The sequence below is a fragment of the Hemiscyllium ocellatum genome, chromosome 34, assembly GCF_020745735.1.
Source record: "Hemiscyllium ocellatum isolate sHemOce1 chromosome 34, sHemOce1.pat.X.cur, whole genome shotgun sequence".
Lineage (NCBI taxonomy): Eukaryota > Metazoa > Chordata > Chondrichthyes > Orectolobiformes > Hemiscylliidae > Hemiscyllium > Hemiscyllium ocellatum.
Window position 1 is genome coordinate 4,464,890 of NC_083434.1, and position 14,711 is coordinate 4,479,600.

Here is a 14,711-nt window from a genome sequence, read left to right on the forward strand (position 1 = left end):
AGTGTGTGCCCTGCAGGAAATGTGAAGGAGGTGGTGATGTTTCCTTGCACTTACTGTCTGTGACCTACATATTAGAGAATCTGAGTTTGAAAGATGCTTTTAATGAAAGCAGAGAAATGAGTACTGCAATGTATCTTGCACATGGTACACACTGCTGCCACAGTGCACGAGTGGTGCAGGAAGTAGATACTTAGATCACCAGCTGGTTTGTTTTGACTTACATAGTGTCATGTCTCTTGGCTGATATTTGAACAGCAATTAGGCAGGCAAAAAGAGTATCTTCAATCAAACTCTTGACTTTTGCCTTGTAGATGTAGGCAAGCTTCAGGGAATCAGAGGAGAGATTTTCTATCCTGCTTTTGTCACTCGAGTATATACATGGCTGATCAGTTCAGCTTCTAGTAACTGGTAATCTCAATGTTGATGGTAGGGATTTGGTGGTGTTGGTGCTATTGAACAGCATAGGAGGTGGTTGGATTCTCTTCTGCTGGAGTTTGTCATTGCCTTCTACTGTTTTGGTGTGACTGTTACTTGGCACACATTAACCCAAAAGCTTATACTGCCCAGGTCTTGCTGCATGCAACCATGGAATGATTGAGTGTGAGAATCTGTAAACAGTGAAATCATGAGTGAACACACCCATCTCTGATCTTATGTTGGAGGGAAGGTCATTGACAAAGCAACTGAAGATGGCTGGACATAAAATACTGCCCTGTAGAAGTAGCAAAGTCCTTGAGCATAGATTAGTCAACACCAACAACCATCTCCTTTGTGCTTGTTAAGACTAAACAATGGAGGTATATTCTCACCAATCACATGGGATAGACCAACTAAATATTGGGGAGTGAATTATTGAAATGCAAGTGCTGCTTGATAGTATTATCCATCACCTTAATAGCAATGGAGTATACTAATGTAGTGGTAATTAGCTGGATTGGATTAGCTACGCTTTCCAACAACAGGATGTATCTCACCAGTTTTCCAGAACATCAGTGGATGTTTGTGCTGTAGCTCTACTGGAACAACTGAGCTATGGGATAAATTAGGTCAAGAGCACAAGCCTTCTGTAGTACAGCAGACATTGTCAGAACCTTTGCTGTATACAATGTCTTCAGTCGTTTCTCAAAGATATGAAAACTGAATCAAACTGCCTGAACGTGGGCCTTAATGTGGGGACATCAGGACGGATCAGCTACTTGCTACATTTTGCTGAAATTCTTCAGCTTTTTCACTCAACATTGTCTTTTGTAATCACGTACTGGGCTCCAACATCATTGAGGATTTCTTTACAGCCCCTTCCTCCACCAACTTTCAAGACTGGACATAGCAGGACTGCAGAGCTTTAATCTGGTCATGGGATTGCTTAGCTCTATCCATAACTGCCATTTGCATTGTTTAGCAATTAATGCAGTCCTGTGTTGTAGCTTCACCAGGTTGCTATCTTATTTTCAGCTATGCTTGGTATTATTCCAACAGTCCAAAGTAAACCAAGATTAGTGCTCTGGCTTGATGACAGTGCTGGAGTGAGGAATGTGCTGAACCAGAAAGTTAAGACTGTAGTTGAATACAATTCTACTGCTGCGTTCCACATAGCCCCATGGATAACCAGTTTTGAGCTGCTATATCTGTTCCAAAAGTATTTGATTTAGTATTGTGGGAGTGCAACACAACATGATAAGAGTGTTAACAACTTCTGAGTGTTTTACAGCACTAGCAAAACTAAATTGTGTAAGGCATTTTGTCATCCACATCAGTTCCACAAGCTGACATATTTTAAGTCATCTTCAGTACTATAAATTATTACGAAACACAGTCATGTTTTAGCTATACAATCCTGCCAGCTGTGATACTGTCTAATTATTCAAAAATATAACTGTGATCAGAAGCAAATATTTAAGACTAGGGCAGGATGGACTGTGAAAAATATGTTAGGTGTTCAAGTCAACATGCCAGCCCAACAAATATATCAGAAAAACAAATTGAAGAAAAGTTCAACCAAAACACTTACTTGTCTCTGCTACAGCTGTTTGATTGTTGAGATCTTGCAGCATTTAAACTATTTAGTTCTGATGTATTTAAACACAAGGCTGAGTGCTTGTGACTGCTAGATTGATGCCCTTTATTTGATATTATACCATTGCTACAATTATTTTCATAACCTGCCAAAATATGAAACACATTAAACCCATACGTGTCAGATCAATTAGTTCAGAACCATAAAAGTTGTAAAACACAATAAAAAAAGAGCTATGAGTAGATACTGCATGATTGAAAACTTAGACTACAATCATTTTGAAATCTTTGACAAACAAAGCACAGCATTACTTTACACAAACACACATTGTCAAAGTGTTCAAGAAAAGCCAGAAAACACCGAATGAGAAACAACTTTAATTTTGATGCTTTACTGAAAGCCACAATGAAGCATAATCTTCCAGATGCTGAGTTTAGGAGTTTGAATTTAAAGCAGAGTTCAATATGGAGACACTGAAATGATTAATATTACACAAATAACTGTCTAACTGCAAAAAAGCAAAATGTTGTTATTGCTGGAAATTGGAATTGAAAGCAAACAATGTCAGAAACACTGAACAAGTCTGGCTGCATCTATGGAGGCAGAACCAGAGGCAATGTTTCAGATTAATGGCCATCCATTGGTCTACTTGTAATGTGGCCAAGGATTGAGTGCAATTTAATTGCTTTAGTGAGGGGACCTGGATCAAAAGTTGATTTCTCTAAATACGCATGGTTTGATGGCACTGTTGTTACATCACTGGACAGCAAACAAGCAAATTAGACTAATGATAAATACACCTGATTTTAAATCCCATCATGGCAGCCTGTGAAGTTAAATTACCAAACAAAATAAACCTGCACTAAAAGACGAGCATCAGTACTGGTGATTATATAACTCTTGATCTGCGATAAAAACATATCTGGTTCAGCAATGTCCTTACCTGGTCTGGCCTACATATATTCCATACTCACATTTACATTGCTGACTGTTAACTATCCTTTAAAGTGACTACCAAGCACTAAAGAAACTCATCATTAGGATATCTAGGGATGGGAAATAAACGCTGGCCTTGGCACCAATGCCTAAATTATATGATCAAATATAATTGTAATTATTCAAATATCGCAAACCTTATATTATCTGGCACCTACAGGACCAGGAGGGTGCTGATTGATTAAATATTCTGGTTGATCAAGAGGTCCACATAATCAATGTAAAAACACACACTAAGCAATAGAAACATAATGCAGGGGCGTACACATCAAAGTTATACTTTATTTACAGCATTAGTCACTTAAATAATACAATTTCGCCTTCAATAAAAACTGTATAAAGATCACCCCTCAGCCTCTGACTCTACAGATAACACAGCCCCAGTCTATTCAACCTCTCTATAACCTGAACAAGATGTCCGATATTCCTGGTTTTATCTGACTGCGAAGGCTCCCGAATTGGGGTTGTTAATCCAATCAGGGAATTCACATTCCAAGAGGTCCACCTGGCTGACCGACTAATGTCCTGTACAGTGCAACATGACCTCCCAACTCCTGTACTCAGTACTCTGACCAATAAAGGAAAGCATACCAAACACCATCTTCACTATCCTATCTATCTGTGACTCCACTTTCAAGGAGCTATGAACTTGCACTCCAAGGTCTCTTTGTTCACTCCCGAGAATCTTACCATTAAGTGCATATGTCCTGCTAAGATTTGCTTTCCCAAAATGCAGCACCTCGCATTTATCTGAATTAAACTCCATCTGCCACTTTTTGGCCCATTAGCCCATCTGATCAAGATCCTGTTGTAATCTGAGGTAACCTTCTTCGCTGTCCACTACACCTCCAATTTTGGTATCATCTGCAAACTTACTAACTACCTCTTATGCTCGTATCCAAATCATTTATATATATGAAGAAAAGTAGAGGACCCAGCACCAATCCTTGTGGCACTCCACTGGTCACAGGCCTCCCACACCACTCTGTCTTCTACCTTTGAGCCAGTTCTGCATCCAAATGGAGAGTTCTCCCTGTATTCCATGAGATCTAACCTCGTTCACCAGTCTGTCATGGGGAACCTTGTCTAATGCCTTACTGAAGTCCATATAGATCACATCTACCGCTCTACCCTCATCAATCCTCTTTGTTGCATCTTCAAAAAACTCAATCAAGTTTGAGAGACATGATTTCCCACGCACAAAGCCATCCCTAATCAGTCCTTGCCTTTCCAAATACATGTACATCCTGTCCCTCAGGATTCCCTCCAACAACTTGCCCACCAACATCAGGCTCACTGGCCTCTCACTCCCTGGCTTGTCCTTACCATCCTTCTTAAACAGTGGCGCTACGTTAGCCAACCTCCAGTTCCGATACCTCACCTGTGACTATCGATGATACAAATATCTCAGCAAGAGGTCCAACAATCACTTCTCTAGCTTCCCACAGGAGTTCTAGGGTGCACCTGATCAGGTCCTGGTGATTTAATCTACCTTTACCCGTTACAAGACTTCCAGCACTTCCTCCTCTGTAATATGGACATTTTGCAAGGTGTCACTATCTATTTCCCTGCTTTCTATATCTTCCATATCCTTTTCCACGTTAAATACTGATGCAAAATACTCATTTTGTATTCCCGCCATTTTCTGTGGCTCCACACAAAGGCCACCTTGCTGATCTTTGAGGGGCCCTATTCTCTCCCTAGTTATCCTTTTATCCTTAATGAATTTGTAAAAAGCCTTTGTATTCTCCTTAATTCTGTTTTCCAAAGCTATTTCATGTCCCCTTTTTGCCTTCCTGATTTCCCTCTTAAGTACACTCCTACTGCCTTTATACTCTAAGGATTCACTCGATCTCTCCTGTCTATACTTACATATGCTTCCTTCTTTTTCTTAACCAAACCCTCAATTTCTTTAGTCATCCAGCATTCCCTATACCTACCAGCGTTTCCTTTCACCCAGACAGGAATATACTTTCTCTGGATTCTCGTTATTTTTGAAGGCTTCCCATTTTCCAGCCATCCCTTTACCTGCGGACATTTGCCCCCAATCAGCTTCTGAAAGTTCTTGCCTAATACTGTCAAAATTGGCCTTTCTCTAATTTAGAACTTCAACTTTTAGATCTGGTCTACCCTTTTCCATCATTATTTTAAATCTAATGGAATTATGGTCACTGGCACCAAAGTGCTCCCCCACTGACACCTCAGTCACCTGCCCTGCCTTATTTCCCAAGAGTAGGTCAAGTTTTCATCCCTTTCTTATTTCTCACATCCCACCCAAATAACTTCCCTGGATGTATTTCCAGGAATATCCTCCCTCAGCACAGCTGTAATGCTATCCCTTATCAAAAACGCCACTTCCCCCTCCTCTCTTGCCTCCCTTTCCATCCTTCCTGTAGCATTTCTGTACTGGAACATTAAGCTGCCAGTCCTGCCCATCCCTGAGCCATGTCTCTGTAATTGGTATGATATCCCAGTCCCATGTTCTTAACCATGCCCAGAGTTCATCTGCCTTTCCTGTTAGGCCCCTTGCATTGAAATAAATGCAGTTTAGTTTATTAGTTCAACTTGTTCCTGCCTGCCCTGCCTGTTTGACTCGCTTCTGTTCTCAACTGTAACCAGTCTCCGAGTGATCTCTTTCCTCACCATTTCCCTGGGTCCCACCACCACTCCCCCATATTACTAATTTAAATCCTCCCGAGCAGCTCTAGCGTCATCGTCGTCATCATCATCATCTGCAGCCAACACTTCTCAGAGCCCAGATATTTCAAAAAAAATGTGCGCAGTTTTTCTATCAGTTGACAAGTAAACTATGCATTCCAGCTACTTTGAGGGGGTGTCCACAATGACTCAATGTTGAACCTATGTAAGAACTTGTCTAGTTAACATGTAACCAAGTCCAGGGTTTACCTGACAAGGCAGAGATCATGATAATATTAGCAGCCTCCAGTATTTCAGGGACATAATTTTTGCCTGTTCAGTGAGAACGCCAGTTCATAAGGTGCCAGTTAAAATATCCTTTTGATTTCAAGTATCTCAAATTATTGGATACAAACAGATCTTGGATGTTCAAATTTCAGATTTAGGAATGCAAAAGATGCCCAAAGAATGCAAGGACAAGAGCAAGTAGGTAAAAGTTCTTTTAAAACTTGCAGTGAATAGGCAAAAGTTGTAATACTACTCGTTAACAAAATCAGTTAAAAGGTGCTGCTGATGCACACTCCAGAGCAATATTAGGTAAACAGGAGAAGCTGTTATCAAATGGAATCTGAGAGATACTGAGGAGATAGCTATGAACAGGTGGGATAATACTGAACCTGCTTTTAAAAGGCATAACCAGATATATGCAATATACATAAATCTAAATATTTTCAATCCCTTGGGTTAACAAATCAACCAATGAAGTGAAATTGCATGATATCGATAAGTAATTCACTTGCTCGCTCTCTCACAGTAGAGTTCTGCCCCTATAACATATGTTCTTCTTACTATTACACTTAGTTACCACATCTTTGCAAATGGGGATTTCCTTGTCCCACAAGCAAACTGGAATTCCCAATCTGACTATGGTTGTAATTAGCATTTGGTACTTCAAACGATTAAGGAAGGAGTATGAGATGGTACTGAATGGCAGATTCAGTGCAAAGAGTGCCAGTGAATTGCTCGTATTATTTCAGGTTTGCATTGAGCTCTATGTAAATCCATCCTGAATTGCTTTGTACGAGACACATTTTAGGATTGAGTGAGTATCACATAACAGAAAATAGTTTCTTGGTCAATATGTATAAAACAAAAACTAAAACAAAGTACTGAAGAAACTCAAAGTCTATTTATTTCTCCACAGAAGCCGCCAGTCCTGCTTAGATGTCGCAACACTTTGTTTGCATTTCAGATCTACAGCATCAGCAATAATATGCTCTGACAAAAGAGCATTTTCCCAAATCAAATTAAAATACAAGGTAAAATTCCAAGCAAATCCCAAGAACTAGCAAGCTCGAACCTCAATTACTGAACAATAGCAAAAAGTGAAACTCTTGGCAAACTTGGGGAGACTTGTGAACTTTTAAGCTCTGAATTAAGAACTAGGGTATCAGCTGTGGCACAGAGATCTTGAAATCAAAGATGTAGGTTCAAATCCATTGTATTCTTGAGTACAGAATCTAGGCTGATATTCCACTACAGCACAAAGGGTACAATGCATGGTCAGTGGTATTATTCCAAAGTCTCACCTGAGAAATCAAGTCCCATCTGTGCTCATTGGCAAATATTAATAATTGCATGTATACCTATTTATGAGCAGAAAGGTTTTGCTGGTGTTTTGGTCAATATTTACTTTTTGTGAAACAACTAAAAGCAGATCAGATGTTTGTGAGACCTTACTACAGAAAAATTAGAAGTATTTCATTGGCTGTAAAATGCTTTGCAGTATCCTTTTTACCCAGTTGGAATAGAGGGTCACACTCCTCCTAACTGTAAAATAGTTTACAAAAAGTCACCCAATGAGCATATGATTCTTTCATTTTAAACGAACATTGAACAAAAGCTGGACATTCTTAAAATATAGTAAATTCTCAATTCATGTTGTGCTATTTTAAGTCTTTCCATGACAACATCGTTGTTATAATGGGGCAGTACTGAGTGCCGTGGTTTCTGTTTTAACGTAGTATTATGCTTGGCTGATGTAGTGTGATGTGGATTGATTTGGCCTGTTTTAGACAGGTCTTTATTGCTGACTCACTTTCCCTGACCCTCTTATTCGCAACTCCTCTTGCTCTCTCACTTCATCTTATCACCTTTCAGCCCACAACAGCTTTTACATTAGTGGAAAACCTGATACAACTTTATAAGAAACATTAAGTATATGCATCAAAAATGCAATGTAATACTAAACGAGGAATTACTGTTTTTGTTACAACAGATTGTGCAGAATACTAAAATAAATATGAGCAGTATTGGTGTCTATCCAGCAAGAAAGTAGAAATTGTTTTCATTTATAATCTGCATACAGAAAGGACTGCTTTACAAACCAATAAATTACTTTGGAAACAGAAAAATTTAGAAAACTGGCCAAACATGACCAAGATCTAAAAATGTCTGACCATGAATCATGTAATTGCAGCACTTACAATAAGATGTTGTGAAGTGCAAATGTTTGTACACCACTTCAAATGGGTGGAAATATTGGTTTTCCCTTTGTTTACCTTATACTACTGGTAAGATGTTGCTTTTGCATAAAAACAATGAGAGACTTCAGCATTTCAACATTCAATTGAGTTGATACATATAATACAGGATAAAGTCAACGCCAACAATGAAACATAATCTTGGTATATTACATACATGCAAATCAAAGGACTACAACAATATTGCTAAAGTATTTTCTAATGTGACCCATTTTAAAACCACCACCCCTTTACAGATAGGCAATTATGAATTGGCAACAAAGACTGGGCTTCCCTGGGATACCAATGCAGGTATATATTTTATATATATATATATATATATATATATATATATATATATAAAAAACTTAACGTGATCCCAGATAAGCAGCTCAATATTTTATGTATTCACTCATGGTCACTGACAAGCCTTTGTTCCTAGCTTTCAGTCAAACTCCCCATAATCCATAGTGACAGAAGATCCTCCCTGCTCCCCCCGCACATTGTGACAGCTACTCTATGCTACTATAGTCCTCTTTTCAATCATCATCCCCAACTTACCCCCCCACCCATCTGTTGCATCAACCCTACCGTCCCTTAACTCACACCCTCCAGCCATAGTCACTTAGTTCCCCCTCACTTACTAATGTCCTCTTTCCGCCCCCTCCCTCAGCCTCCACTCCTATCCAACTCAGTCCACTCTCATTCAAGCTGTCCCTTCCCATCTGCTGATGCCCTCTCCTCTTCCACATTCATATGCATATATTTCTCTATCTTGACTGCAGTGGAAAAGCAACAATAACGATAATGAGCCCCAGTACCCAGGCATCAATTCCCATTGTGCAATTCCACCTGCAATCCCAGCTACCAAGCTGGGTCACTCTACTTATTCCAGAATTTAAATATCCTGACATAACTGGGTCTAATAATTTTCCAGGGCCAAGTGACTGATGACTCCCCAGAGACCAAAGATTCCTCAGCGCTGACTGTTATTGAACTCTTACAGCATTTGGTTCAGCAGGGCAGTCTGAACTTACTGGTGTTGAGCAGAATAAAGAATACAAAGTACACTTCAGGTTCCCAGTAAAAATGCTTTCTAGTCCCAGTATCATGTTTGAATTATATGGATTTTTACTAAATTATTATTTCAAATTATCACAAATAGATACAGACCATCAAAAAAAAAATCAATTTTCGCTGAAATTTAATATTTGAATTTCTCAAGAGATTTGAACGTTTGAGAGAGAGAAAAATCAGCGAGGATGAACCTACATATTTCGCAAATTTAACCAGTTTTTAAAATAAGGGGATTGTGGAGGCAATTAGTGTTTTGGCATTTCATATACAAACAATCCTGCTTCACATCCTCTCCACACAGTCATAAGATTACTATCAGTAGACCACATGGTTGTTACCATAAAATACGTACTAGATAGCCTCAGGCTAGCTCTACTGAGCAATGGTCAGGAACACTTACTGATAATTTCAGTTAAAGCTCACGGGAATGTGATTATAGCAGGGAGTACTTTTCTACGATTAATCAATAGAAATATTTTGAATTAGGAGTATTTTCTTACATCTGGCTTTCCGAGATGCGACAGATGTGACTGCAAAATTTGAAACAGTTCTCAACACACTTGAGTTTGAGAGAGACAAAATGTCAAATAAAAAGCTACCTCAGGAAATGCTTAATATTATGAACACAAAGTGCCTCTCAAAATTCATTCAGAATTACAATTAGAGAAGACGGGATTAAGTGGCAAAATTAATTGATCAGGGTGTTAGCTAGTACATTTTAGTAAAAGTATTACCAATTCGCTTAATCATAGTTTGTTTTTTTTTCACAGAATATATTTCATTTGTTACACTGCTGTATTTGAAGATGAGATTCAAAATACATAGAATTAAATTTCAGAAGAGCTCCCAACAAAAGGTTATCAAATACTTGGGAGAAATTCACTTCGTTTTAGATAAAATGAATAATAAATGATAAAATCAAACCTCGACAATGAAGTACCTTCTCTAGGGCAAAAAATTCACCAATTCACCTGCTTCAACCAAATCTCATGCAGCTATTGCAATACAAGCAATTCAAATTATGTATAGACACAAGCTTGTAAGAGGGAATAACTTAAGAGTTTACAAAAATGAACTAATACTACCACGTCAAAAATCACACAACACCAGGTTATAACCCCACAGGTTTATGCAGAAGCACTAGCTTTCAGAGTGCTGCTCCAGTTGTGGGATTTTTAAACTTTATCCACCCACCCCAGCCCAACAATGGCACCTCCACATCAATATTACTACCATGAAGGAGCATAGATATAATAATCTGGCCTGATATTTAAACATTGTTCATTAATCACAAGAAAACTGTATGAATGGTCACAGTCATTTGCAAAGTTCCAGCTGAGGGCTCTATAAATATGGATAATTTCTATGGATAATTTGGAAAGACAGTTCTCAACATTTATAACCAAAATTTTGTTAAAACAATTTCAGTCCTTGGACTTCAAGCTAATTTCCCTTCATAACTAACACTGCTGATGTATCTGGCTGTGTATCACATATTTAACTGTTGCAGTTCTGAGCAAGAATGGCAATGACCAATTCACTTAAGTTTTAAACAAAATACTGATCTTGCAATTGATCACACCATTTTTCATTTATTTCTGGGAAATTTGAGCTATGCTCAACACTTAGTGTCTTTCAACTTCAAGGAAAATATACATCTGTAAGCTAGTTTTACACCCCATCTTTACAAAGGTAGAGTGCTCCAAAAACAAAGTACTGCAGAAGGAAGAAACTGATGCAGTTAATTATTTTGAACGAAAAAAAAGTTATTTGCAATATCATAAGACAGATTAAAGCATTGTGTCTAAGTTGTACAAAGGTCTAAGCTAAAGTGTAAAGACCAAATATAAATGTGCAGCGCAATCACAAATGACTAGAATGTAATGTGGCCTTATTTAATCTTTTCCAAGAAAACTCTGCAATATTTGTTTCTATTATAGAGAATAGTACATGAAAAAAATTACTATTGCATGATGATTCTCTCCAAGCCATTTACCTGTAAAGTGACCGTGTGCACCATTTCCTTTGCATGCGGCTAGAACGTGAATATTGCTCCCATGATTGGGACTCATGCTGGGACTGTTGAAGGTTCTAGGACTGCCTGGGTAGCTGTCTTGTGATTTTGGACTTCGGCCTCCTAAACATCGCACTTCACTATCTGTCCCATTTACCATTTCTATAAATTGACGAACTCTAGGATAAATTACAAAACATACATTTCTCAAATTCTCCATTCTCTAAATGCTCCAATCTATAGTTTACCAGACTGATTAAAATAATAGCATGATTGAGTTGGTAAGTAAGCTCAACACCTGAAAGACTTTGTTTCTAGGAATAAAATGGGACATGTACATGTTAATGTTTAGTATTTACTTCGAAGATTTTTCTTGATTCCAGTAACAAAAACTGCCACATATGATCAATTTTGTGTCAGTCTTTATCAAATAGGCCACGTGGGCAAAAATATGCAGAATGAATATTGCATGCAGTATAAATACAAAGACGGTCATGTCACATTGTTGCTTACTTTAACATAAAAAGGAGGTTAGTTTTCCTTTCAAGTAGACCTGGATAGAGCTGCTGTGTTGTTTCAATTGCTTCTCCCATTCTTCCAGCTAGTACCAGCTTCTGAATTCCTAAAACAATAAAAAGTACATTCACTGTAGCTATCCTTACCAAGAGAGTAGAATACAGAATAAGTGATCAAAAAACTTTGCAGACTTGCAGATGATGATTCTTTTTATAATAATTAAGAGAAACAGCAAAGCTGAATTGGATCATTCTAGAACATTGGATCTCCATCACTTTTACCATTTTTGTATAACATTTCAAGTTTCTTTCCCCTCATCAATGGGTAAAACCAATGAAAAAAATAAAGTGGAGTTAATATATTTCCCATCCTCTTAACATGGTTGTCACATTTTCGCAGCTGCGTTTCCTCATAACACAAGACTAAGATCTATAATATAATTAATGTCCCGCAAGTCCATGTTTCTAAAGTAGTGTATTGTTACCCCGAAAGCATGGACACTGTTTTATATTCATAACAATGTTTCATTCAGACAGTTTCAGTCCTTAGACTTCAAGCTTGTTATCCCTCAAGCATCATTCATAACTAGGCGCTGACACATCTTGGTCCGTACAACACACAGTTAAAACTTTTCCTGTTGCAGTTCCAAGCAGTAATATCATTGACCAATTTGCTTCAGTCTTCAACAAAATCACAATCCAACTCTAAAAATTTAAGAAATGGATTTCTTCCATACTTGATCTAAGTCTAATATTTATAATCTTACAATCTCAAGGAAACTACATGCCTATAAACTAGTTTGAAATTTTACATAAGGAGAATGTGCCCAAGTAGTGGATAAGGAAGAAATATTGCAGTAACTATATTGAACTCCATGCATTATTTGCGACATCACAAGGCAGAGGAGTTGAAAGTGGATGACATTTAAAATCTTGTTTGTAAAGTGTACTCTGGTCTGAGTTCCAGTTTCTCCCATTTGCTAGTGATTAGGCTACACAAAGGGTTATCAGAACAATATTAATTGCAAACTGTCACTAAATCTTTGCCAAAACATCAAATATACCATTGAAACAGTAAACAATAACCCAAATATACTCATGCTTTAAGATAATTTGCTTCAGCATCAAGATAAATGTCTTCAACTGGATTACAACTTTAATTGTAACTTTAAGTCAACTGGAGATTTTCTACGATGGTCAAAAAGAACTAAATCCTCTTCTAACTATTTCCAATATACACACCCATTGAAGGTTTCATCATATGTAACCTTACATTTATCTAGATAAAAATCTGTCCATCATTGCTCAGAATGTCTGCTAGGTTAGTTGACAGTATGCTTTCAATCTTTCATATGCTCATTACCAGGCCACAAAACTTGGCATCTTCAGCAAACTTTTTTGTTAAAAAAAAAAGAGAGAGACCTTTATCTTTCGGACATTTACACAAAAGAAAAAGCTGAATACGTTCAGAAGGGAAGGTGAGAGGTTTCTTAAAAAAAAACTTTTTGAAAAACAAATACGTCATTGAGCAGAATCAAGCTACAGTTCAATTTATACTCACTTTGTCTATTTTTAATGGACGCTAGTTCCTCCTGGAAAGCTTGTCCTGTGGACCTAGCAAAGGCTTCAGCTGTGGCACAGTAACCATGATGCACTAAGTAAGATGAAACCATTCTAGAAATTGAATTTTTTAAAAAATGTTACAGGCTCAGCAGTATTTCATGACAACGCACTGCAGATTCTAAAATAAAAATTTTGTAAAGATGATTACACCAGGCCGTATATGTGCAATAACAGGAAATGCTTACCAAACTCAATGGAAACAGTCTTGCAAGCATGAACATCATGTTTTCCCCACTGATTTCATAATTTAGGTACCATGTTTTGCAGAGTTATGACATTTGTAAATATATTTGCAGAAGCAGTATTTACATCAAAAATACACAGAACAAGAGTTATGTTTCCAAAAATGCATTAAATATACATTGACAAACTAGTACTTAATTTATTATTAAATCGATGAGTTATTTACAAAAGTAATGTATCACATTAGTTCTTCTTCCTATTAGGATACTCTTGGTAAAGAAAAACACACAAGTTAAATTAGAAAATATTTAGAAAAACAAAAAATAATTAATAAGGCAGTGGTTGACCTTAGACATGTGTATGAGAAAAGATGGGCAAAGAAAAAAAAGTGTCCACATGCACTGGATATAGAAAGGGTGTTTAGGTGTGACAGGAGATGACTAAATGGGTTATATGTGCAAGAAACAGAAAAATGGAGAAAGGGAGCTTGAGTAGATCATGGGAAAAAAAACTTTATTATGTTAAACAATGAAGAATACGTAAAATGAACTGGAGAATTAAAGGTAACTAGGACCACCTTTTAACGAAACTTACACGCCAATCTTTGAGCCCATGCAACAGCAAAGCACTGAGCTATTCTTAGCTGAAATCAAAACAATCTTTTTTGTAGCTTTGAAAACCTTGGAAGGGGGAAAGAGAAAGAAAACAAGAGAAAAAGAAAGATTCCTTTGGATAGGAGAGGAGGAAGGTTTCTCAACTTCAAATTTATTGCCTGCTCCCTGCCCCAGAAATATGAATTTTTTTTTAGTTTGTTAGATGCAGGACTATTTTGTTTGCTGTGGTCTATGGTCAGGTCAGTTCATGTCTTACTGGAATAGCATTAAGAGGAGACATTCACGAATACGGCAAGATTACCAAAATTTAAAAGTGCAGCATTCAGTTGAACATTTGTTTCCAGTTCACTGATCAGATTTATTTTAGTTAAATAAAAAGTATTGAAATATCAGTATATACTTTGTAGCATTTAACATTAAGAAATACAAGCTGCATTTAATAGATGCAAGAAGAAATCCATGTATTTTAAATCTAAATCAGAATTAAGTCACAGGAAAGAAAATTCCTTTAAAAGT

General features: G+C 37.4%; 1 protein-coding gene across 1 annotated transcript in view; it reads right to left on the reverse strand.

Annotated features, from left to right (window-relative positions):
• The window catches only part of ranbp9 (RAN binding protein 9), a 90,103-nt gene that overhangs the window by 19,124 nt on the left and 56,268 nt on the right, over positions 1 to 14,711 (reverse strand). The window contains exons 8-11 of the mRNA XM_060850317.1: positions 13,337 to 13,449; positions 11,774 to 11,882; positions 11,243 to 11,439; positions 2,009 to 2,159 (exon numbers count right to left, since the gene is read on the reverse strand). Of these exons, the coding sequence (XP_060706300.1) occupies positions 2,009 to 2,159; positions 11,243 to 11,439; positions 11,774 to 11,882; positions 13,337 to 13,449 (570 nt within the window). The remainder of the gene's footprint in view (positions 1 to 2,008; positions 2,160 to 11,242; positions 11,440 to 11,773; positions 11,883 to 13,336; positions 13,450 to 14,711) is intronic.